The 25,882-nt window shown below is 37.2% G+C and overlaps 1 protein-coding gene and 1 long non-coding RNA gene across 3 annotated transcripts in view; one reads left to right on the top strand and one right to left on the bottom strand.

The window, feature by feature from the left end:
- PPP3R1 (protein phosphatase 3 regulatory subunit B, alpha) overlaps positions 1-25,882 on the top strand; it is a 44,884-nt gene that overhangs the window by 7,205 nt on the left and 11,797 nt on the right. Inside the window, exons 2-3 of one of the 2 annotated variants that reach the window (XM_081312615.1) lie at positions 9,684-9,755; positions 25,538-25,577. In XM_081312615.1, the coding sequence (XP_081168741.1) occupies positions 9,684-9,755; positions 25,538-25,577 (112 nt within the window). The remainder of the gene's footprint in view (positions 1-9,683; positions 9,756-25,537; positions 25,578-25,882) is intronic. The other variant, XM_081312616.1, reaches the window with a different exon arrangement.
- On the bottom strand, positions 6,142-14,480 carry LOC308659175. The gene is made up of 3 exons (XR_014024466.1): positions 14,438-14,480; positions 13,937-14,142; positions 6,142-6,355 (listed from the first exon to the last, which is right to left on the bottom strand). It is a non-coding gene; the product is annotated as an uncharacterized lncRNA (long non-coding RNA).

Raw genomic sequence — 25,882 nt, 5'->3', positions numbered from 1 at the left:
CAATTGAGTTGGTTGGCTGCCCTTGGAATCCATCTAATAAATTTTCTAAATAATTGTTTTAAATGTTGAAACTAGACACCATTTCATTAAAGTATGCACTCTTCATTTTTAGTACTGGAGATAGCTAGGCTAGCTTTAAAAGGGACAACTCCTTTATGTAGAGTTAAATGGAGTAAAATATACATACATGACTGGATATTTAGTGAGGTTGTTAGTGCAGAATTATGAAATAATGCTTTTCACTTCCCCATATAGGTAATTAGGGAGGGAATGGTTTTGCTTTATTTCACTTGTCCAAATCAGCATCATTTTTTGTGATATATAAGATATTTGTAGGGACGCGGTGGCTCAGTGGGTTAGGACGCTGAGCTTGTCGATCGGAAGGTCGGCAGTTTGGCGGATCGAATCCCGAGTGCCGCGTAACAGAGTGAGCGCCTGTTACTCGTCCCAGCTTCTGCCAACCTAGCAGTTCGAAAGCACGTAAAAATGCAAGTAGAAAAATAGGGACCACTCCGGTGGGAAGGTAACAGCGTTCCGTGCGCCTTTGGCGTCTAGTCATGCCAGCCACATGACCACGGAGACGTCCTCGGACAAGCGCTGGCTCTTCGGCTTTGAAACGGAGATGAGCACAGGCCCCTAGAGTCGGAAACAACTAGCACGCATGTGTGGGGGAACCTTTACCTTTACTAAGATATTTGTAGGTTATGAAAAATCATGGCTGTGAATTCCCTGTGGCATTTAGTCCATTTTTTGCTGCTGCTTTATAAATTCTAAGTTGTGCTTTGAAATATAAATATTAATTTGCTTTGCTTCAAAATGTCTTCAAGCATTACAACAGAAATAAACATTAAACACATCAACCCAATGCAGTAACAATATCAATTAATAGTAGCAACCATTACCAAAAGTAGCTCATAAACGAAAACCTAATATTCCCCAAATGCTCTTTTCCAGAGCCAGGTTTTCATCTCTTCTGGCAAACTAGGTAGGAAGGCAGTGATTCTTATATGTGGGAACAAGTTGTTTCACATTTAAATATCTCCAAAAATGTGTTTTATTGAATTGTAGACCCACAGCATTTTGTGTTCTGAAAACTAAATTTGTGAATCAAAGGGTCTCTTTGTCCCCATAGTGGGAAGCTATGCCATCTTCTAAGTATATAATACAAATAGATTACCGTATATCAGAAAGGAAAAAAAAGTTATTCTGTTATTTCAGTGTGTAAAGAATGTTAATAAAGGTCTTCCTTGATTTACAAATGTAAATGAGCTCACAATTTTGGTTGTAAGTCATGACGGTCATAAAGCAGGTCATCATGTGACCAGACCCAATTTTACAAACTTTTTTGCAGCAAACACGGTCATTAAGTGAAGTCTGCGGTTGTTAAGCAAACTCATTTTTTTGCTATGGAGCACTTTTTGCCAGAATGGAAGAAAATACGGATGAAAATGCTATAAATCATGGCTATGTGACCGCCGGAAATGGCTGTAAATGTGGGTCAAAGACTTGCCAAGCATCCAAATGCAGTTACATGAATGAAGGGTGGATGGGGGACATTGGCCATCAACACTTTGAAAAGTACCTTTTTCATACCATTATAACTTCAGATGGCCACTAAGTGAGCAGTTGTAAATCAAGGACTATCTGTAATAAGAAAATATTTCACTCATATTGGCTCACTCCTGCTTAACTTCTATATTCATCTCCATAATACAGATTTTCATTCTGCCAAATGTGCTGGAAGACACATTTGAGCTCTATGCAAATGAATCAGTAATACTTTCAAGAATGCCTATTGGTCTTAAAACAGAATTGAGGACTCTAGCATTATTGCAAACAAGTTCAGCTGGAAGTCAATAATAAGAAAACCAAAGTAATAGCTTTTGCCAAAAGATCCAAGGACCATTGCTGGGACATAGATTAAGCTGGTTTCCTGTTTCAAGTCTTAAAAGATGGTTCTTCACCCTGCAAGCAATATAAAACTCTGTAGATGCCATATTGCTGAATAAGCATCAACTTTGCCTGCTATCTTTAAATAAAGGTATTCATTATATATATTATATTTATATTTATATTTATTAAATTTTTATACCGCCCTTCTCCTGAAGGACTCAGGGCAATAAATATCAAAATATACATACAAAAGTTAAAAAAGATTAAATAATTATGCCCAATATAAAACAATAATTAAAACAATGTTAAAACCAAATCCAAACCCCAAACCCATCAGACCAGGCTGGATTGTTCAAATAGATAGGTTTTTAAATCGTGCCGGAAGGAGCGAAGGTTGGGGGCCGTCCGGAGCTCAACCGGCAAGCGGTTCCATAGGTCTGGCGCGCCCACAGAGAACTGGATATTCTCTGATCGGAGGCACCCTGAGGAGGCCCACTCTGTGGGAGCGCACTGGATGGAGGGAGGTTGACCTTATATACCTTAAAGGTATTCATTATATACCTTTCTCTCAAATTACAGGTAGCCCTCGACTTACAAGACTTCATTTAGTGACTGTTCAAAGTTACAACTGGGCTGAAAAAAGTGACTTATGACCATTCAAACTTAAAACCGTTGCAGCATCCCCATGATCATGTGGTCAAAATTCAGATGCTTTACAATTGGTTCATATTTACGACAGTTGCATTGTCCCAGAGTCATGTGATCACATTTTGTGACTTTTTGACAAGCAAAATTAAAATAAAATCAATGGGGAAGCCAGAGTCATTTAACAACCATGTTGCTAACTTAGCAACTGCAGTGATTCACTTAACAACTATAGCAAGCAACGTCGTAAAAAGGGGCAAAATCCACTTAACAACTGCCTCACTTAGCAATAGAAATTTTGGGCTCAATTGTGGTAAAATCAAGCCATTGGTATAGCTTCTCTGATGCCAGTAGGCTCCCTTGTCCAACTTTGCACCACTAGACTTTTCTTCTATCCAAATTCCTAAGAGCCACTTCAAGTCCCTTCGTGCCTCTAATGCCAACCCGCAACAGGAGATAGGCTTTGTGGAAATGGAGGCTAGGCCATGCTTAATTATAGGCACACATTATAGCATTTTCTTTTTTTTTTTTGGGTATTGCCCCACTAACTTACTGGTGACTACCATTGTATGTGGAAACAAACAGGCAGTGGCAACTGAAATCTCATACTCCCGTTTGGACCACTGCAAAGCTCTCTACATGGGGCTGCCCTTGAGGACCACTCGGAGGCTTCAGCTGGTGCAGAATGCGGCCGCGCGAGTTGTGATGGGGGTCTCCCGATACTCCCACGTAACACCTCTACTCCGCGAGCTGCATTGGCTTCCGGTTGCCCTCCGGGTGAAATTCAAGGTGCTGGTGATGACCTATAAAGCCCTACATGGCTTGGGTCCGGGATATCTGAGGGAACACCTGCTGCCGGCATCAAGTTCCCTTCGTCCAGTGCGCTCCCACAGGGAGGGTCTTCTCAGGGTGCCACCGGTAAGAGATTGCCGGCGGATGACACCCAGGGATAGGGCCTTCTCAGTGGGGGTGCCTGCCCTTTGGAACCAGCTGCCAGTGGAGCTGAGGACTGCCCCCGACCTCCGTTCATTCCGCCGGGACCTGAAGACCTGGCTCTTCGAGCTCTTTGGCCCAGGCTGAGGATTAATTTTATTTTAACTGGGGTTTTACTTACACAGGGATAAATTTAATTTTTTTTAAACTTGGTTTTTTAACTTTTGTATTTTGGTTTTTAATTACCCTGTAAACCGCCCTGAGTCCTCCGGGAAAGGGCGGTAAATAAATGTAATAAAATAAATAAATAAATAAATAAATAAACAAATAAATAATGAGAACAAAGTGCTTATCAAACAGCATGTGACAGATGTAGAACATTAGACTGACTTGGCCTAGCCCACAAGCTTTTTTTACCCAGTGTATTGGGTATTGAGCATATTTAAGCTGGAAGTCCCTATATACAGAAGGGCTTAACTCTGGCATATTCCTTCTCCTCAGCCATTCTTCAGAATAATTACAGGAAGACTGTGTACTTTGTCCATTAGGGCAATATTCCTGTGACTTTAAACATATAGAAAAAATGGAGCATGTGCCTCTCCAGTGCTCCTACTATAGACACTTGCATTGACCTCATTCCAGCATTACTACATATATATTTAGGATAAATGGAACATTTTGCCCTTCTCTATTCTTTTGAAATGGTAACCCTGACTCAGCATTGCTAGATTCTGTGCAACAGGGTTCAGAATTTGATAAATTAGACTCAGTGCACAGGTTAGTTAGTTATATACTGTCACATTTTATATACATAGATAATCTCCTGTAGACTTCTGATATTTCCATCCTTCTTTTGATTGTGTTATATCTATTATACTTTTCATATATATGTGTGTGTGGGGGTCTGAGTGCACACACATGCACATGTATTTTACCTTTCACATTTCTTTTAGATTTCCACATTTCCACCTTTTGTATCAATATGCTTTATATTTTTAACTTTATATTGTATATAATATATTTATATTCACCTATTATATAATCTTCCTAATGATTATTCTTCACCCCCCTTATATTGCCCTCTGATCACAATATTGATTTGATATGTTTTTATTTTGATAAAACATACTTGTGATATGTGGTGAAATAAAAATTTAATTTACTTTTACATTCCCCAGCACTCCCAGCACTTTTACATAGAAACTAAATAACATGGGGAGAGAATTGCATCTTATAGAACACTACATTGGAGCAACTGTGAGATTTATCTGCAGCTGATGTTCCAATATTATCCCAAGTGGAAAAAATGTTGGAGACTGGGTGCAAGTTGTCTAACATAGCTGGATTGAGAGAAGATGTCATCAAGAAAGGGTATAGTTCAAGATGTTTATGAAGTAGAGGTATGGAGACTATAGCTTATAGTCATTGGTGATTGTTGTATTTTGTGGATATTTGCTGTTGGGAGTTTAGGGAAATTAGAACCTAAGATGGAAGATTTTTTCCCCATGTGGGGTTGCCTTGATAGTGATAAAAAGTTGGAGATCAGAGGCTGAAGGTAGGGAAGTTTAGGATAGAAAGATAACCGGCTTGGAGTAATAGTGGCTTGTGGTTTAAATGACAAGGGGACACAGAGTTGGGGGTTTCTAAAGTTTTTGCTTAGAGACCATGAAGGTACATTGATGGATAGAGAAAGGTACGATAGAGTTAATTGGGTTGGTAGTTTCTGTCTGAATATGTGTATCTTGGGTTTGGGAGGTGCCTTGGTCTCAGATTACTGTTGTGGGGTAGCAGTCTTTATGTAATAAAAACATTCTCACCCATGACCTTATTTTCAGTGAGAATATGGACTTGGCATGCAGTATTGAAACATGGTAGGACAAGGCAGCAATGTTGTTTTGTGTGAGAGATTGTGGGGATGTTGGGAAACTACTGGATGGAATGCTAGATATAAATAATCGAAATAAGAAAAAAGTTAGTAGCTTACTTTAAAGACAGCTCAACCCTGCCTGAAACAAGCGTGGGGGGAAAAATTCAAAATGTTGAAAGAAACTCTGTCTTAATGTAGTCACTAATAAACGAGAGCTGGAAGAATCTTTCCAAGGTTCTGTACTTTACCCTAAATCCTTGCATTCTAACACGTCATTGAAGTCTTTACTAAGGTTTGTATAATTTTTGTTTCCTTACTTGTATCTTGCTATGGGGTCTTGATACCCTGTCTGATATTTGTGCTTCAGGGTTTGGATACTTCAGATGCAATTCCTGAAGATTTTTGTGACTGCAATGATTGTGTAAGACATTGATCGTGACTAGGGGCCTTTGTTTTCAGATAACCGAGTATGATTGCCTCTGAGTTGTAGAGACAACTAGGGATTCTGTAGATGTGCTGCCCAGCACAGTCCTTTCTTTAGTTACTGGACTCTGCAGGAATGGTGTTGGATTCTTCCTAGTATTTGATACAGGTGGATTTTGGTCTCCATGTCTTTGGATGATATCTGTGAAAGAAATTTACGCCTTTCATAGCAATCATGGGGCTGCCGCAGAAAATAAAAGGCCAAATCCATTCTGGTGTTTAATTTGAGCATTTGGGTTGTGGTCTGAAAGTGGAAATTATGATTTATTGATCCTTTTTTCATGATTAGTTCATTATCTGGATAATAAGCTGCTCATCAGCATCTGTGATCTCCTCAAGATGGGGAGTCATTAAAGATTCTTTATGGATATAATTCATTTCAAATGATATTTGAAGATTTTTTCCAAACTGGTATGCAGTTCTTTCCCATACCTCATTAAACTATGGAATTCAGTGATGACAAGAATCATTGGGTAGAATTGCTCACCAGTGACTTCTTTCTGTTTATCAGTCCCAGGGGCCATCTTCTGTGTACTGTAATGGTAAGAACAGTAAATTACCAATATTTCTATGCTATTAATGCCATAATACCATATGTCATCTGGCGGCACTGTTTAAAGTGGCTTGCTTCTTATTGGCAAGAATGATAGGTGGCACTATTTTACAATGGCTCTGCTTTTTCCTGAATTTTGAATAAGCCTATAGCGCTTGTTTTCTATCATGGTTTTTAATATCAATATCAATTTAGTATAAAATATCGTGAGGATGATACTAAATTATATATCTTTACCTTGGGCCAAGCTAGAGATTGCTAAAAGTCCTCAAGCTAATTGAATCCTATGCAAAATGAAAATATTGTTCTTTCAGAGACCAAATGGCACAAACTCTGCTCCTTCACTTAAAACAGATTGCACCACCCTGCCCAAGGAGCATGTGACTTATAGTCACTGCTTGGTCACTGGCCTTGGCTAATAAATCACTTGCTACTCCTTTTTGGGTAGAATTATCTTATGTCATTAACATATGCTGTTATCAATTTGAAAACTGATTACTGCAACATATTTTATTTGGGACTGTCTTTCAAGGCTACATAAAAACAGATTGTTGGAGATTGTGGTGGTTTGCAGGTTGACAAATAAGAGCCAACTCAATCGTAGCATTGGTTCTATAGACTATGCTCTGACTTCCAGGAGTTTTCTGTGTACAATTCAAAATGATAATTTTAATTTATAAAACTCTTGTGTGGATTATCTCTTAGCTATTTTAAAGACTGCCTGCTTTGATTTGAATGCCTGTTCTGTGCATTTTGATGGAGGGCTATTTTTCTACCTGGGAAAAATATGAGGAAGAAACCAAGGAGATTGTGGTGGTCTCTCTGTCCTTGTAGAATAACCTATCTCCACAGGCCCAGATCAGCTTCACTTTTACTGAGCTTTGGCAGAGTAGTTTTATTGTATTGGGGTAACAGGTAAGAGTTTATTTTACATAATGATACTGAACTGTATTATTTTAAAAATAAAGCCAACTAGCTTCAAGTAGCCCATTAAGTAAATAAAAGAAAGCCTGGACAGTAGTAAATATATAAGATTTGTCCTTGAATAGCTGTAGTGGGTGAAATTCTTTGGTATCGGGTCCTACTTTCTTTAGTAAATCTTACCTTGGATTTCTTCTGGAGACTTCATTCCTACCTAGTGGTGGAGTTAGACCTATGGGAGATTAGATCTTGCTTGGATGTTTTGCATGGAGGGGAGTGGAATTTAAATTACAAGAGATTGTGTTGCTTTTTAAGTGGCTTTAATTTTGTTTTAATATGAATCTTAGCTCTGTGGATTTTATGGAATGATTTTAGGATTTCAACATTGATTGTAGATTTTAGTCACTGAATCACTTAAAGTTAATTTGAAATTATCCATAGATAAGCACTGTAACACATTAATCCTTTTTGTTAAGTAAAGCTAACTGGGTAAGGAAGGAACTGGGTGAGGAACAATAAGAATATCTGGATTTTTTTTGTAGTGCTAAATAACTCTCAGGAGAAAAATCTGATATTTAGTTTCTTAAATCCAGTTTAAGAATAATTACACCTGCTTATCTTTACACTCATGTGCAAATGTAGACATTTCAAGCTGGTTTTCCCAAAAACATAAAGTGATTAAATAAGTAGAAATATATTTGGGTTGATCAGAGATACTAACAAGAAGCAAGGATCTAAAGTTCTTAACCAGCTCTCCACTTCTTGTGTAAAGGGAAATCATAGCAATTATTTAAAGGTTGTAACCAGTATATGCTCCTGCAGGAGGACCTTTTGGTTTAATGTGTGGAATGTAAAAAAATGTAAATGTCCTTCTGTCCTCATTGCAAAACTCTGATCCAATAACACTGGAAAATTCTGAGAATGGATTTAGGCAACATTTTGTTTTTCAAAGTGTGTATTGTGTGCCACACTTAAGGGGTTTCAAGACAGCGGATGAGGTCTTCCTTGCAAATTCCTAGCAAGTAGCATTATTAGATTGATGCAAAAATACAGAATACTGAATATGTAACAGTATCACAGTCCAGAATAAAACCTGAATATTGCCCCCCAACCATCCTAGGAATTTTTTATATAATGCATTTATTTGCCTTTCAAAGAATGAGTAATTCTGTCTTTAGAGGACAAGTTTTTGATGGAAAATTCACTCTACACAAGATACTTGGAAGGAGGAAGAAAGAGGAGGGGTGAACGTTGTGGTTATTATCTCAGTGCAGCTGTATTGAGAGAGTCACCAAAACAACTTAACCATGATTATTAAGGTAGCTGATTTAAGGCAAGAACATCTTGTTTGCGCCTCCCCTGCCCAATTTTTGTAAATGAAAGTAATTATCTTCAAAATGAAAATCAGATCTGGATTGTGCAAAAAAAAAAGGTGAGCAAGTTTATCCTTACTATTAGATTCATGGGATGGGTGGTTATATAAATAATTCAAATAAATTAATATAATTTAATATTAAATGTTGATATATCAAATAATAGAAGAAAAAGTATAGAAATATATATCTTCAGCATTAATAATCTTGGTCATATTTTAAAAATATTAAAACCCTTGGAAAATGCTTGAAATGAAATAATTCCAAAAAAGGAACTTTCTGTTCAAAAAGTCTTCAGCTTCATACATACATATCATGTAATTTTGACAAGTGCACATAAGCAATCTTTTGCTGCAAAACAGGTGTAGATTTCTTTTCCCAATGTTGCATTTTGTATGTTTTGATATATTCCAAATACAAAGAAAGTACCTAGAAAATATATATGTATTTGTAGATCTGTAGAAATCACCCCACAGAGACAGCATTATAACAAATTATAGAAATAGGTTTCTCTCATCATGACAAGTATCTAGTTTACCATAAGTGTGATAAATGTTCCCTTCATTTTTTGCTACCATTGTGATATAATTAAAACTCCATATTTAGTTCATAACAAATCTTACTTTTTCAATATTCTATTTATTATGCAGCTTTGCCTCTAACTAAGTTTGGGATTTGAGGCTTTGACTTCAATTAAATTAAGAGCTTCCATTTGTTGTATGAATAACTAAAGAATAATTATTTCAAAATGACAATGTGGGCAAGGCAGTTATGGCTATTTCCATTATAAGTGTGTTTACTTTGAAAGGTCTTTTTTAAAGCTTTGGAAAATTATGTAATATTTAATTTGCATGATCTCATAATTTAAATGGCATTGGACACTCTGATGAAGTAATATTTAAGAAAGCTCATGCCGCAATAAATTATTAGTTAGCACAATTCATATAAATTACTATATGAAAACATAACATTTTATAAAGAGGAAAAAAGTGTAACATCTTTATTACATCTGCAGCAGCAACGCCAGGCAGGTCCAACACCAGTACCAGGCAGGTCCAGCAGCAGCAAGCAGCCGACCCATTCCTCAGTGAGTTAAATAAAATCAGAAGTAGTTTATTCCTCTTATTCTAATTACATAATCTATTGCATTTATCCTCTCAGCTGCTTTATGAAGAGGACTATTATTTGTATTTTAAAAATGAATATCTGAAGCTAATAAACTCTTCCACAATAAGTTGTCACAGCATTGGAACTTCAGACTAGATGTCCCAAATTCCAGCACACTTCATTAGAATATTAGCACAACATTTTATAGAACAAATGAATAGCAATAAATATTATTAAAATAATATTACTATTTCTTATATGAAATCAGATATGAATACAAATGAAGTAACAGTTATAAGCAAGCCCTTTTCCTATGCTAAGTATCAGAAAGTTTTATAACTCATTAATGTTTTCATCATTTTTTTTAAAAAAATTGTTCATGCAAAAAGAAAATGTAGCCCAACCTACCAAAAACAGAACCATAAAGGACAGAGTAGGAAGACAAATTAGAATAAGCAAATAGTAAGAGAACACCTGTCCGCTCTAGACCTGATTACCAGGACCTGATGGATTATATCCCAGAGTTCTGAAGGAGCTGACAGACGTGATCTCGGAATCATTGAACCATATCTTTCAAAGATCCTGGAGTGCTGGGGAACTACCAGAGGAAAAAACTGATGTGGTTCCCATCTTCAAAAAAGGGGAAAAAATAAAACAGGTCCAGGAAAGTACTGACCAGTTAGCCTGACATCAATACCTGGGAAGATGCTGGAAAAGATAAGCAAGAGATCTGCTAACCCTAAAAATAAGCAAAGTAGTAACCAGAAGCCAACGTTAGTTTGTCAAAAACAGATCATGCCAAACAACTCTTATTTCATTCTTTGACAAAGTGACTAAATTAGTGGACCAGCAAAATGCTGTAGAAATAATTTACTTGTACTTCAGTAAGGCATTTTATAAGGTGAACCACAACCTTCTTAGTAAACTAGAAAAATGTGGGGTAGACAGCAGCACCACTAGATGGATTTGTAACTGGCTGACAAACAGCACTCAATGTATAGTCCTTAATGAAACTACATCTACATAGAGGAAAGTAAGTATTGGGGTATCCCAAGGTTCCATTTTATGTACAGTACTCTTTAATATCTTCATAAATGATCTAGATGAGGGATTAGAAGGGGAACTCAACAAATCTTCAGACAACACGAAGCTGGCAGGAATAGCCAACACCCCAGAAGATAGGCTTAAAATCCAGATGGATCTCCACGGGCCTTATCTAACAAACTGAAATTCAATGGAGAGAAAATTAAGGTTCTACACTTAGGCAAGAAAAATCAAATGTACAGGTACAGATTAGGTGAAACTTGGCTCAATAGCAGCAACTGTGAGAGGGATCTTGCAGTCCTAATGGATATTCACTTAAACGTGAACCAGCAGTGTGTGGCAGCAGCCAAGAAAGTCAATGCACTCCTAGGCTCGATTAACAGAATGATAGAATCAAGATCACATGTATTAGTACCGCTTTATAAAGCCTTAGTAAGACCACACGTGGAATACTGATCCAGTTTTGGTCACCACAATATAATAAAAGATGTTGAGACCTTGGAAAAAGTTGAGAGAAGAGCAACAAAGATGATTAGGGACCTGGAGACTAAAACATATGAAGAACAGTTACAGGAATTGGGTATGTCTATTCTAATGAAAAGAAGGATTAGGGGTGACATGATAGTGTTCCAATATTTGAAGGGCTGCCACAAAGAAAGGGTAAACCTGTTTTCCAAAGTACCAGAAGGCAAGACAAGAAACAATGGATGGAAACTAATCAAGGAGGGAAGCAACCTAGAACTAAAGAGAAAATTCCTAAAAGAACAATTAACCATTGGAATGGCTTGCCTTCAGAAGTTGTGGGGAAATTTTTAAGAGGAGACTGGACAGCTATTTGTCTGAAATGGTATAGGGTTTCCTGCTTGAGCAGGGGCTTGGGCTAGAAGATCTCCAAACTCCCTTCCCATTATTCTGTTATTCATATAGGTACACAGATGCAAATATATTGGCTCCCTCTAACCTCCATCAATCAGTAATTGTTCATTTTTGCTGATCATAGCAATTGATGCATGTTTTTAGAAGATGCATAGCTAACCTAATCAATTATCAGAGCAACTGTCTTGGCACAAATAGCATGAAATAAAAAGTTGATATTTGAAAGTTGCCATTACAGGTAATTAGGACTAGGAACTCCATCATTAAGCAACATGGTTATGTGGCATGACATCATGTGACTCTGCTGTCTTACAGTGGCAGACCCAGTTGCCATTGTTAGGCAAATCCTGTTCAGCCACAGTGTCCCACATGGTCATTTGCTTCTCCATTGACTTGCTTGTCAAAAGTCTGTAGTGGAGGTTTGAAATATTGATCATGTGACTGTAGCATGGTGTGAAATAATTGCAAACCAAGCACCCAAATCATGATCATGTGACAAACGCTGCAATGGCTGCAAGTAAGGGAAACTATAAATACTCCTTGTTCAGCACCATCAAAACTTTGAATGGTTACTGTATGAGTGGACATTAAAGTGAGGACTTTTGCCACCTGAATGTATGAGAGTGATTAATCATTTGGGTTAATGTAAAAGTTAGTTACCCAATTAGAGTGTTTGAAGCTTATTATTTGGGAATAACACTTTATAATAAAATTACTATGTAAATATTCAGCTGTATATAGTTTCATGTTGGTCAAACCAAGCTCAATACAAGACTAACATCTGATGAATTTGGGTTGTCTTTATAGTAGATTGGAATCAAGTGATAGTCTCCATAACACTTTTATGTTTATTGGGAAGTTTTTAATTTATTAGAAATATTTAACTAGATGAATGAAAGTGGTGACTCTAGTCATTTCCATTCTCCCTTGGCAGAATATGCCTTTTAAACTTCTAAAATCTATTCTGGATATTCAGGAGATAGTAGGAAAATTGATCCTGGGGTTTGCCAGAAATAGGAAAATTACTGAAGGCAGTGTCATCTCCTCCTCCTCCCCCCTCGCGCCCCGTCTCTAATGTGGTAGAAATGTTCTGATTAGAATTCATATGGAGACTCAGTTCTGTCATTGAATAAAGACCCAGGGCAGAATCAACCCATTTATGTGATGGTCAACACATAATAGTTTACAGTGCTTCCTTTTGAAAAGTGAGATAACAACATGAGAATATTTAAGTGATTTCTCTTTTCTCACTATCTGCCTGCTAAACTTCCTTGTAGTAATGACTGTTTGAGCAATATTTGCAAACTTATTGACAGTAGTAAAGTTACCAATAGTACAAAATGGTCCAAAGTACTGAATATGCATGATACTGATATAGTGCTTGAAATAGTCATGCCGGCCACATGACCATGGAGACGTCCTCGGACAAACACTGGCTCTTCGGCTTTGAAATGGAGATGAGCACCGGCCCCTAGAGTCGGAAACGACTAGCACGCATGTGCGGGGGAACCTTTACCTATTTGATATTTACAAATAATTTATATGCATTGTATTGAGTTAGAATAAGGGACTTTGGAAAAAAGCTGCCAGTAAAGAGCAAATTCCCAAGCCATACATTTGTCTTACAAAATGTTTGCTATGAATATCAATAGGAAACATTAAAAAAATAAGAATTTCAAATTCTGTTGGAGCTCCCAGTTATACTGGGCATATGCCAGGTACATTATATTTATAACTATGTAATCTATGTATAGTATGTCTTCTCTGAAATATAGTAAATTTTTATTATAACTGCAGTGCAGCAGTGCTTAAATATTGTTAATAGCTGTAAGTTGACCTGATTTAGTCTGTAATCCTAAATCTTGAAATCTCCTTTGCCTTGATTTATTATCTCTGATGTATACTTTTATAAACATGCGGTCCAAGAGGTATTAATCTTCATTTAAATTTCTTATATTGAATATCACCTTTAGACTATATTGATGAAAATAATAATGTTATTGAAGGTCAAACATTTATTAGAAAATAATCTTTTGTTGTAAGAGAAATATTTTTAATATTTTTTTCTGAAAGACTTGATGCTAAGTTGTTATAAAATAAAAATATCCAAATATTTAAATTAATTTAAATAAAATTTCAGCTTTAAATATTTCGAAATATGTGGAAAGCTTTGGAGATGATGCAGATGCTCTAATAATATAGCAGAATATAGTAGCCAGACTGCTGGTTGATCAACCCTACCTTTGCAGAGTACAGTCTTGGGTACAGGTCAGCTTATGGCCACAGTTGGGATCAGAATCTGGGTTGTAGAACAAAGCAGTCATTAAGTGAACTGCCCACATTCAATGAGCGCACTTTCATCTCCCAGTTGTGGTTCTCAAGCAGATGGAACAATGGAATACTTGCTGAAGGAGGCGAGGTAGCTCTTCTCCATGTGCAAAAAGGAACTGTATTGAGTTGGAGAAATGAAGCAGGGATATAAAATATCAGAGACCAACAAAGGATTCCTCCCCCCATGCATGGAGGGGAGGAGAGATCCTTCAGCAGGCGGCAGAAGCTTGCAACCTTCCCTGTCAGCATCCCTGTTGACTGTGGGGAAACTGGCAAAGAAGATTGCCAATGGCAATCACATAATCATGAGGTTCTTGGCAACAGTCATCATGATAATAATAAAGTATCAGTATGAATATATGCCCAAGTAGCAGTTGGAAAGCATACAAATATGAGTAAATGAATAGGTACCACTTTGATGGGAAGGTAACAGAGTTCCATGCACTTTGGTGTAGACATGCTGGCCACATGGTCGTGGGAAATGTCTTTCGACAATGCTGGCTCCCTAGGCTAAGAAATGGAGATGAGTACATATCATTAGAGTCGGATATGACTGGACAGAGGAGACCTTTACCTTTATCAATATGGAGAAATGCTTTTATGTTGATAGGATTCTTAATATTTGGAAGCAATTCCTCCCCTTTCAGATTTCATTATATGCGTGATAATGTGTTAAAATACAGGTCAGAGTAGAATTGATAAGGCTTTAGTTGGAGTTACATTGAACTTTTTATAGCTGCACTGTAATACTGGACAATAACCTTTAAATATAATGCATGAAGCAAAATGCTATATCTTATGTTAGTTTAGTCCATTGTTTCTCAGATATATGCATGTTTTTCTCAGAAAAAATAGGCAGGGTTCCCTTTTCTAGTTGAGAAATGTATTATTTGATAGAATTATTTAAAATATTGAAGACTGAGAATCTGAGAATTATTTATTTAGTGCATTCTAGGTAGTATAGTTTTATCAATGCATGTGACTCCATTGCCAACTTGTTCTGGAAGAATTCCAATAAAAAGAATAGCAGAGGCTAATTCCTTTCCTTTTGTGGACATACTGCAAAAGAAAAACTTTTGCTGTAGTCTTGGCTGTTAATTGGCATAATAGTACTACAGGTAGTCCTTGACTTACAACTGTTCATTTAGTGACCATCTGAAGTTGTTATGACTTATGACTGTTTTTCACACTTACGACCATCCCCATGGTCACATAATCAGAGTTTGCAAGTTTGGCAGCTGGTTCATATATGTATGACAGTTGCAGTATCCCATGGTCATGTGATGACCATCTGTCAACCAAAGTCAGTGGGGGAGCCAAATTCACTTTACAACTGTGTTACGAACTTAACAACTGTGGTGATTCACTTAACAATTGTGGCAAGAAATGGGATAAAATTCATTTAACAAATGTCTCACTTAGCAACAGAAATTTTGGGCTCAGTTGTGGTCATAAGTCAATGGCTACTTGTATCTGGAAAATTGATGAATTATTTATTATTTTAGTTGAGACATGTGTCTCTTAAAATATTATTTTGGACTGTACTGAATTGACTTTTACAGAATTCCTATATGGCATGATTAGTGCCACGGGCTGATACGTAGTTTTCACCAGCAACATCTGGATGGCTGTACACTGATTTAGAACTTGATTATTTAATGGCAAAGTATGTTAGCATTTGTTTTAAAGTACAATTTACAATATTTCATGACAAAAACGAAGGCTGTAATAAGTCTACCAGCAGCACACGTTTTAAAATTCAAAATTTGAAGTTGGGCAATACCTTTATTAGGACAAAGAAAATTGAAAAAAAGAATATGCAAGTTTCTTAATTTTTCATTGAACAAAAGTTAAAAAGTGGGGAAGGATGAAAAAAGCTTTGAAGTCGCTTTTATGTTTAAAAGTTAAGAAATGCATCTGTTTTTGATGATAGTATAAAAGCTTAGTTGTGCTGGTTTTCTAATAAGGAAAATGTTTTCCAAACATCCATGGTTAATTAGACTGGAATTGTTTTTGATCCTGATGATTTCATATTATATGTTTTGATTTTAAATAAAATTACAAAACCATACAATTTTTAAATGAAAATCTGGAAAACATCAAGACAAATACTTGCTTATTAAACAACAAAAAGGTATCTTTTAATTTAAAAGGTTGATTCAGTAGAATCTTCCTTAGCGGTTTCTGAAATCTCAATCTCCCTTTGGAGGGATTTAAATCAATTTGATTTTAATCAGACCTGCCTTGAGTAAAAGTAATCCATTTATTTGTGGAATGATTCTAAAATTATGACTAATGGTAGTTACAATGTCTTCAATGCTGTTTGTTCCAGTAGTTACTAATCATAATTAATAAGCAGAATTTACTATAAGTAGCAAAGGAATTTGTAGTTTCCACAGATTTATTTTCTGCATTTTAATTGAGGTCTTACAGTACTTTGATAGTCAACATGAAAGATACCAAGTATGAAAAAAATGAAATTAATTTCAATTATTATACTGGACATTACAAGAATATTTAAAATTTATGTCTAGCATCCTTTTGTTATTATCTTTTAGGCCTTTTATCCCTTCATTTTTTTCACTGCAAATAATTGTTCCAAGTCTCAGAAAATTTTGAAAAATTTTTTTTAAAATTTTATTTGTATCCTGACTTTTATTACTTTTACAAATAAGGTGGTGAACATATCCAACACATCTTCCTCCTCCTAATTGCCCCAGAACAAGTTAAAATCATGCATATTTCACACAGCTGTAGATTAAGTAATTATTTCCATGCTTCCTCAAAGCATGTTTTTTATATATTTAAATTACTGTTTCCTTGAGGCTGTTAACTTTGCTGTTTTTGACATTGCAGATCTTTGAGTTGTGTGTCATTTGTGCTCTTTTCTGGGTAGGGAGGTCCTGCTTGCTGTCACTCATGCCCTTGTGACTACTAAATGTGTTCTACATGGGGCTGCCCTTAAAGAGCATTTGGAAACTTCAACTGGTACAGAGCACCTGCATGGGTAGTAAATGACGCAGTTAATACATACATCTGTAAGCTGCATTGGTTGCCAGTGTGCTTCTGAGTGCAATTAAAAATACTGGTTGTCACTTTTAGAGTTCTCCATGGTGTTGAGATTGGGTTACCTGAGGAACCCCACATACATACTTTTTTTTTTTAAGCTGGAAGGATGCAGCTTCATAAGGAATGCTGCCTCATTCTACAACAGTGCTCCATTCTGGTTTAGCAATATCTTTCAACTCTGCAATACTCTTGGATAAAGCTAAAAATCCTTCGAGCCACATGTATCAGTAAAAAGTAATTTAATTTTATTTTGCTTGTTCACCTGTTTCAGGCAGCGCTTTGTTGAACAAAGTGATTTTTTTATGGAATTGTGTCATCTGGCCTTAATTTCTCTTTTTCACAATAGACAATGGACTTTTCATTATTTTCAAACTGTTAATATCTTTACCCATTTGTTTGATCTTATACTTGTGAAGTAGTTCTTAGGATACATTATTTAAGAATGTTGTTGTTGTTAGTTGCAAAGTCGTGTCCGACCCATCGCGATCCCATGGACAACGTTCCTCCAGGCCTTCCTGTCCTCTACCATCTTCTGGAGTCCATTTAAGCTCACGCCTACTGTACAGCTTCAGTGATTCCATCCAGCCACCTCGTTCTCTGTCGTCCCATTCTTCTCTTGCCCTCAATCTTTCCCAGCATTAGGCTCTTCTCTAGTGAGTCCTTCCTTCCCATTAGGTGGCCAAAGTATTTGAGTTTTAGCTTCAGGATCTGGCCTTCTAAAGAGCAGTCAGGGTTGATCTCCTCTAGGACTGACCGCTTTGATCGCCTTGCAGTCCAAGGGACCCGCAAGAGTCTTCTCCAGCACCATAGTTCCAAGGCTTCAGTTCTTTGGCGCTCAGTTTTTCTTATGGTCCAACTTTCATAGCCATACATTGCAACTGGGAAGACCATAGCCTTGACTATACGCACTTTTGTTGGCAGGGTGATATCTCTGCTTTTTAGTGTGCTGTCTAGATTTGCCATGGCTTTCCTCCCCAGGATCAAGCGTCTTTTAATTTCTTGGCTGCAGTCCCCATCTGCGGTGATCTTGGAGCCCAGGAAAATAAAATCTGTCACTACCTCCATTTCTTCCCCATCTATTTGCCAGGAATTGAGAGGGCTGGATGCCATGATCTTGGTTTTCTTAATGTTAAGTTTCAACCCAACTTTTGCACTCTCCTTCACCCGCAACAAGAGGCTCTTTAGTTCCTCTTCACTTTCTGCCATTAGAGTGGTATTATCTGCATATCTTAGGTTGTTGATATTTCTCCCGGCAATCTTAATTCCAACTTTTGATTCATCTAGCCCTGCCTTTCTCATGATGTGCTCTGCATACAAGTTAAACAGGCAGGGCGACAGTATACAGCCTTGCCAGACTCCTTTCCCAATTTTGAATCAATCAGTGGTTCCGTGTCCAGTTCTCACTGTTGTTTCTTGACGCGCATATAGGTTTTTCAAGAGACAAATAAGATCGTCTGGTATTCCCATCTCTTTAAGAACTTGCCACAATTTGTTGTGATCCACACAATGAAATGGTTTAGCATAGTCAATGAAGCAGAAGTAGATGTTTTTCTGCAACTCCCTAGCTTTCTCCATGATCCAGCGTATGTTGGCAATTTGATGTCTAGTTCCTCTGCCTCTTCGAAATCCTGCCTGTACATCTGGTAGTTCTTGATCCACATACTGCTGGAGTCTAGCTTGTAGGATTTTAAGCATAACTTTACTAGCATGTGAAATGAGTGCAATGGTGCGATAGTTTGAACATTCTTTGGCACCGCCTTTTTTTGGAATTGGAATGTAAACTGACCTTTTCCAATCCTGTGGCCACTGTTGAGTTTTCCAAATTTGCTGGCAAATTGAATGTAGCACTTTTACTGCATCGTCTTTTAAGATTTTGAGTAACTCAGCTGGAATACTGTCACCTCCACTAGCGTTGTTGTTGCTCAGCTTTCCTAAGGCCCACTTCACTTCACATTCTAGGATGTCTGGCTCGAGGTCAGTGACCACCTCATCATGGTTATCAGGGACGTTAAGCTCGTTCTTGTATAGTTGTTCTGTGTAATTTTTTCACTTCATCTCAATATTTTCTGCCTCTGTTAGGTCCCTGCCATTTTGGTCCTTTATCATGCCCATTTTTGCATGAAACGTTCCCTTCATCTCTCCAATTTTCTTGAAGAGATCTCTGGTTCTCCCTATTCTATTGTTTTCTTCTATTTCTTTGCACTGTTCATTTAAGAAGGCATTCTTATCTCTTCTAGCTGTTCTCTGGAATTCTGCATTCAATTGGGCGTATCTTTCTTTTTCTCCCTTGCCTTTCGCTTCCTTCCTTTCCTCAGCTATTTGCAAAGCTTCCTCAGACAGCCATTTTGTTTTCTTGCATTTCTTTTTCTTTGGGATGGTTTTAGTTGCTACCTCTTGTACAATGTTGCGAACCTCCATCCATAGTTCTTCAGGCACTCTGTCTATCAGATCTAATTCCTTAAATCTATTTGTCACCTCTACTGTATATTCATCAGGGATATGATTTAGTTCATACCTGAGTGGCCTAGTGCTTTTCCCTACTTTCTTCAGTTTAAGCCTAAACTTGGCAACGAGAAGCTCATGGTCTGAGCCACAGTCAGCTCCTGGTCTTGTTTTTACTGACTGTATAGAGCACAGGTCTGCAACCCGCGGCTCCGGAGCCGCATGCGGCTCTTTCAGCCGTCTCCTGCGGCTCCCAGTCCTCTGCCATGTGCAGTCCAAAAAAAAAAAAGTGGGACTAAAAAAGTTCAACCAATCAATTCAAATATTCAGGGTAGGTGCATATCTCGCCTTGGCTCCACTCTTCAGTCAAACCCTGTTCTGCGCATGCACGCATGTACGCGCATGCGCACACATTTTTTGCGGCTCCCAGTTTTTCCTTTTGTGAGGGAACCGGTTCCGAGTGGCTCTTTCACTGTTTCAGGTTGCTGACCCCTGGTATAGAGCTTCTCCATCTTTGGCACATAGTCAATCTGATTTCTGTGTTGACCGTCTGATGATGTCCATGTGTAGAGCCGTCTCTTGGGTTGTTGGAAAAGAGTGTTTGCTATCACCATCGTATTCTCTTGACAAAATTCTATCAGTCTGTGCCCTGTTTCATTTTGTACTCCAAGGCCAAACTTGTCTGTTATTCTGGTTATCTTTTGGCTTCCTACTTTAGCATTCCAATCCCCCATGATGATAAGGACATCATTTTTTGGTGTTAGTTCTATAAGATGCTGTAGGGCTTCATAGAACCGGTCAATTTCATCCTCTTCAGCACCGGTGGTTGGGGCATAGACTTGAATTACTGTGATATTGAATGGTTTGCCTTGGATTCGAACTGAGATCATTCTGTCATTTTGGGGATTGTATCCCAATATTGCTTTTCCTACTCTTTTATTGACTATGAAGGCTACTCCATTTCTTCTGAGGGATTCTTGCCCGCAGTAGTATACCTGATGGTCATCTGAATTAAATTCACCCATTCCTGTTCATTTTACTTCGCTGATTCCTAAGATGTCGATGTTCAGTTTTGTCATCTCTTGTTTGACCACGTCCAGCTTTCCTTGATTCATGGATCTTACATTCCAGGTTCCTATGGAGAAAAAATCTTTACAGCATCGGACTTTCCTTTCACCACCAGATACATCCACAGCTGAGCGTCCTTTCGGCTTTGACCTAGTCGCTTCATTCTTTTTGGCACTACTAGTACTAAAAAGGTAAAGGTAAAGGTTCCCCCGCACATGCGTCGTGCTAGTCGTTTCCCACTCTAGGGGTCAGTACTCATCTCCGTTTCAAAGCCGAACAGCCTGCGCTTGTCCGAGGACGTCTCTGTGGTCATGTGGCCGGCATGACTAGATGCCAAAGGCGCCCGGAATGCTGTTACCTTCCCACCATAGTGGTCCCTATTTTTCTACTTGCATTTTTACGTGCTTTCGAACTGCTAGGTTGGCAGAAGCTGGGACGAGTAACAGGCGCTCACTCTGCTACGCGGCACTCGGGATTTGACCCGCCAAACTGCCGACCTTCTGATCGACAAGTTCAGTGTCCTAACCCACTGAGCCACCGCGTCCCCTACTACTAGTACTAGCCCTCTGCTATTCCCCAGTAGCATATTGGACGCCTTCCGTCCTGAGGGGCTCATCTTCCAGTGTCATATCTTTTTGCCTTTTGGTACTGTCCATGGGGTTTTCATGGCAAGGATACTGGAGTGGGTTGCCATTTCCTTCTCCAGTGTATCACGTTTTGTCAGAACTCTGCTATGACCTGTCTGTCTTGGGTGGCCTTGCACAGCATAGCTCATAGCTTCATTGAATTACGCAAGCCCCTTCACCACGACAAGGCAGTAATCCATGAAGGGGTTATTTAAGAATGTTCGGCCTCAATTCTTGAAGCAAGTAATTGTTTAATTTGGGGTAAAAGTCATGCGTTACCTTGTTAATTGTGACATTTGTCTTTAAAACTTAATCAGTCGTTTAAATTCTGCTTTTTCTGTTTCTTCCGTCTGCTGCTAGGTTAGATCTGTACGTTATAGCCAAGACTTAAGTTGATTCCTGTATGTGGCTATAAATAGTTAATGAGTCATAAACAGCTGCTTCACAGGTTAAGTGACTGTCAGCTGAAGACTTTCTTTCTGTTATCTGCTTTCGGTTACCTTAATAAATTTTCAATATCAGATTAGGGAAAATTTCACTGCAGAAGAACATTTTCTTGTTAATGTTTCCTCAAAAAAATCCTAATTACGGTTTTCTGACAAAAATAATATTTTCTACATAGATTAATCTTGAAAGATATATATTTGATAGAAGATGAATAGTGAAAAAAATAGGTTTCTCAGATGAAAAGCCAGCAGTGTTAAGTTACTGTTAACCCCAAATTATACACTCACACACACACACACACACACACACACACACAAACAGGCCAGTTATACAAAGAAAAGATAGCTAAATGTTACTGATTATTGCTGTTTTTAAAAATATGGGAAGTGGGTCAGAGAAGTTTAGTTAAAAAAATAGTGGACATGGTATATAATGTGTAACTATTTTACACCACACTGAAGAAGCTTCTTGAATGAGAAGCAAAATGTTTTCAAGGAAAAAAATGAAGTCCAGTTGCCATTTGAACAGCACCTTTGGGACAGTCATGACCTGGATGATTGAGAATCTTCATAGACATTCTACTCCAGACTTCTGAAGATTGGTTTAAACCTTCTTTTATGTTTTAAGAGTAAAAAAATAGTGCTTTAAGTTTAATAATTCAGTTACTTTTTCAACATTTAAAACGCCCCTGGGTATTTAGTCGCCGCTCTTTCTGGAGAGAGGGCTGAAATCCCCCTTCCCTCACCACAGGGGGAAAATGCTTAGCAGCTTAAGGAGGTACAGAAAGTAATTAGGGTGTAAAAGAGGTAGATCTCACCCAGTCTTTTTTGCACTGCTTTAAGAGTTGCCTGGTAGAAAATGTGTTTTTAAAGGGCAGGACGGCTGTCAGCAACACATCCAATATCATCACACTGATTGGAGTCAAGGTTGGCTCACTCCTGGCTCCAATTAGCTCTTGGAGAAGTCATTAGGCTAGGGGTTCACATACTTTTTCCACCCTGCACTGTGAATGTTTCAATCTTAAGTTCAATTAAAACATGACAACAGCTAATGTTTGTGTAGTATTTTAAGCAGACTGTGTTTTTCTATTGTTGTGACTTACATGACATTTAGAGCGCATTTTATGGCCAATTCATGCAAAACTCCACGTAATCCCAAAGGGTTCACATACTTTTTCTTGCAACTGTACTATTAAACAAATATTGATATTTGAAAATCCAGAAAAGACATTGACAACCTGGAAAAAGGAAAAGGTTTCTTATACAACTCAGAAGGAACTAGAGGATCTAGAAAAAGAACAGTTGGATAAGAAGACAAACAATTCAGAATAACAACATCAATATGGAAGAATAAAGAAACAACCCACTAGACTAGACCTACAAGTACTCTCAAAAAAATGGCGATTGGATGGTTTTGCCAATATCAATTAATATACATGATATTATAAGAAGATTGGTTCGATGACCCAAAAACAAGGACATAGAAGATGATTTGGCAAAGGAAAAAAGCTAGAATAAGACTCAAGAAGAATGGAGTTTAGACCATCTTATTGAAATCTGAAACAGAATGTACTTAAATAGATAAGATGTGTATGTTGAACACAAGACATTATTATGAACTGAGATGAAGAAAAAAATTTGGTCATTAAAATTAAAATTTAGCAGTATAAATACTAATAGCTAATTTGAATATTGATTTGTGCATAAAGGTCATGTAAAGGTGAATAACGAGATAAGCTAAAAACGTATTGTTGAAAGTAATAGGTCTATATGGAATGTTAAAAATGAAAATTATCAGTTTAAGCAAGAGATAGCAGATATAAAGAGGAAGAGAGGAAGCATTAAATATTGAAATAAAAAACAAAAACTGAAAATTAGCATCCTTGTTGACATAGAGGGTGAGAAGTTAAATGGGATGTGTATTTTGAATATTAGATTTTGTGAGGAATGGTGATAAATGGAATTGGGAGTATACTAAAAATCTTGGGAATGATAAATATGAAATGTTAAATCTAAATTAGTGGAAATTAAAATTGAAAAATCTATTAGGTCATTGTCTAAAAAAGATTGTATGTGTAGAATATGAATTAGAATATGTGTAAAATAAAAACTGGATAAATGTAAGAAAGTTATTTTCTATGTGATGGATAGGATAAAACTTGTCTTTTAATTTACAAATAAACAGTATATATAAGGGAAAAAGAGGAAATTTTATGGTAGCAATTTGAAATCTGTACTAATGATATCTGTATGTAATTGAATTACTACTACCCAGCCACCACGTTGCTTTTCAAATATGTGAATGTAATATCAGAAAATCAATAAAATTTGTATAAAAAAAGTTGTAATAATTCAGATGAGATGGCCACATCTTAAAATAAAATACTAGGGTTAATCTTTATCAACAGTATAAATGATTCACATGTATAGAAATCAAAGAAGAAAAATAAACAGTGTTCCTCAAATTTTTAACTTTTTTGCACTGCTCTCACTTGACAGAATATCTCAACTGCATTGATTTAGTTTTTTCAAATATGTATTTAGTACATATACAGTAGCTGAAAACTGTTGCTCTTTCTCTTAGCCTTTCAGCCCTGACTTCATAATCTTCAACTAAAAACAGTGGTAGTCAGAAAAATATCTACTTATATTGAAATGTACATTTGCCAAAAAGAAAATCAATTTAAGTGTGTGCGCAGCATGTATATTTATGGATATATTAATTTCTGTGCAGTTATATTTTAGAACCAAGTCATAGGAATTTGGAGATTAATGATTTCTTTTAGACATATGGTCTTTATTTAGGGTAAAAGGTGCTGGTTCTTACCTATAAAGCCCTACATGGCTTAGACCCGGGTTACTTGCAGGACCATCTGCTGCCAGGAACGACTTCCCATCGCCCTGTGCGCTCACACAGAGAGGGCCTCCTCAGGGTGCCGTCTGCCAGACAATGTTGGCTGGTGACCCCCAGGGGGAGGGCCTTCTCTGTGGGGGCCCCTGCCTTGTGGAATCAGCTCCCCCGGGAGCTCCGGATGGCCCCAGATCTCCGGTCCTTTCATCGTGACCTCAAGACATACCTTTTCCAACAGGCTGACCCGGACTGATGATAAGGGCTTTTAATTATGTTTTTAATGTTTTTATTGGTTTTAGTGGGGCTTTGTGATAGTTTATTTTTTAAAAAATATTTGTATTCTGTATTTTATTGTTGTTAGCCGCCCTGAGTCCTTTGGGAGATAGGGCGGCATATAAGTCCATTAATTAATTAAAAATTAATTAATTAATTAATTAATCAGCTCCAAAAAAGCAATAATCCATATCCACAGGATATACAGAAAAAGGGAAAACATTAATTCACAGATGAATGCTGAATTAAACTATCCCATGACAAAGACAAAAGTACAAAGATGAAGATGATAAAATGTTAGGGAGCTACAATCAGCAATGGCTGTTTTAAAAAAATTATATTTCCTGATGTACCTTCTGCTGATTTAGGATAAATTCAGTTTATTGCAAGTTAGGACAAGTCTTAGCATTACATCAGTACCGCTTAACTGTAAAGAAAAAAAAGGTATGAGAATTAAAGGTCTGGTTCTAAAAATGTAATGAAAGAAAATGATTCTTAGATATCTATTGGATGAAGGTCATCAAAATTAGAGGCAGTCATACCAGAAGAGCTGCATAATTGGGTTATTGAGCTCTGGTGTGTATAAGTGTTATACTATTACACTGGTTTCCATCTTTTTAAAGCAGCCATGGTTTTTCCTAGGATTGTGCTGTTGCCCACTGCAGTTATTTGTTGTATTCCATTGGCTTCTCTCTGCTAAACTGCCTTTTTAAAAACATTTTTTTTCTCATTTCAGGGAAATGAAGCAAGCTACCCACTGGAAATGTGTTCGCACTGTAAGTTCAACTTTACTTAGACTGCTTGTAACAAAAGTGCAGCTGTTATCCTGAGAAATACTCTTCTCAGTATAGAAGAGAATAGATAGTTCAAGTTTATAATAAAAAGGCAAGAACAGTTCTTTGCTGGTTTATTTCTCACCATACAACAAGTATAAATTGCTTCAGCTAATTGAGAATGAGCCACCATTGAATAGTATCTGTTTTTAAGATAACTGGTCAATATATTAGTAGTAGTTGATTTGAACCTTCAAAGGATAAAAATCAGTGGATTAAATGTTGGCAATATAAATAATTATTTTTTT

Source organism: Vipera berus, assembly GCF_964194415.1.
Source record: "Vipera berus genome assembly, chromosome: 1".
NCBI classification, from domain to species: Eukaryota; Metazoa; Chordata; class Lepidosauria; order Squamata; family Viperidae; genus Vipera; species Vipera berus.
Note: the sequence above shows the minus strand (reverse complement) of the source record. Positions and strands in the feature narration are given on the sequence as shown.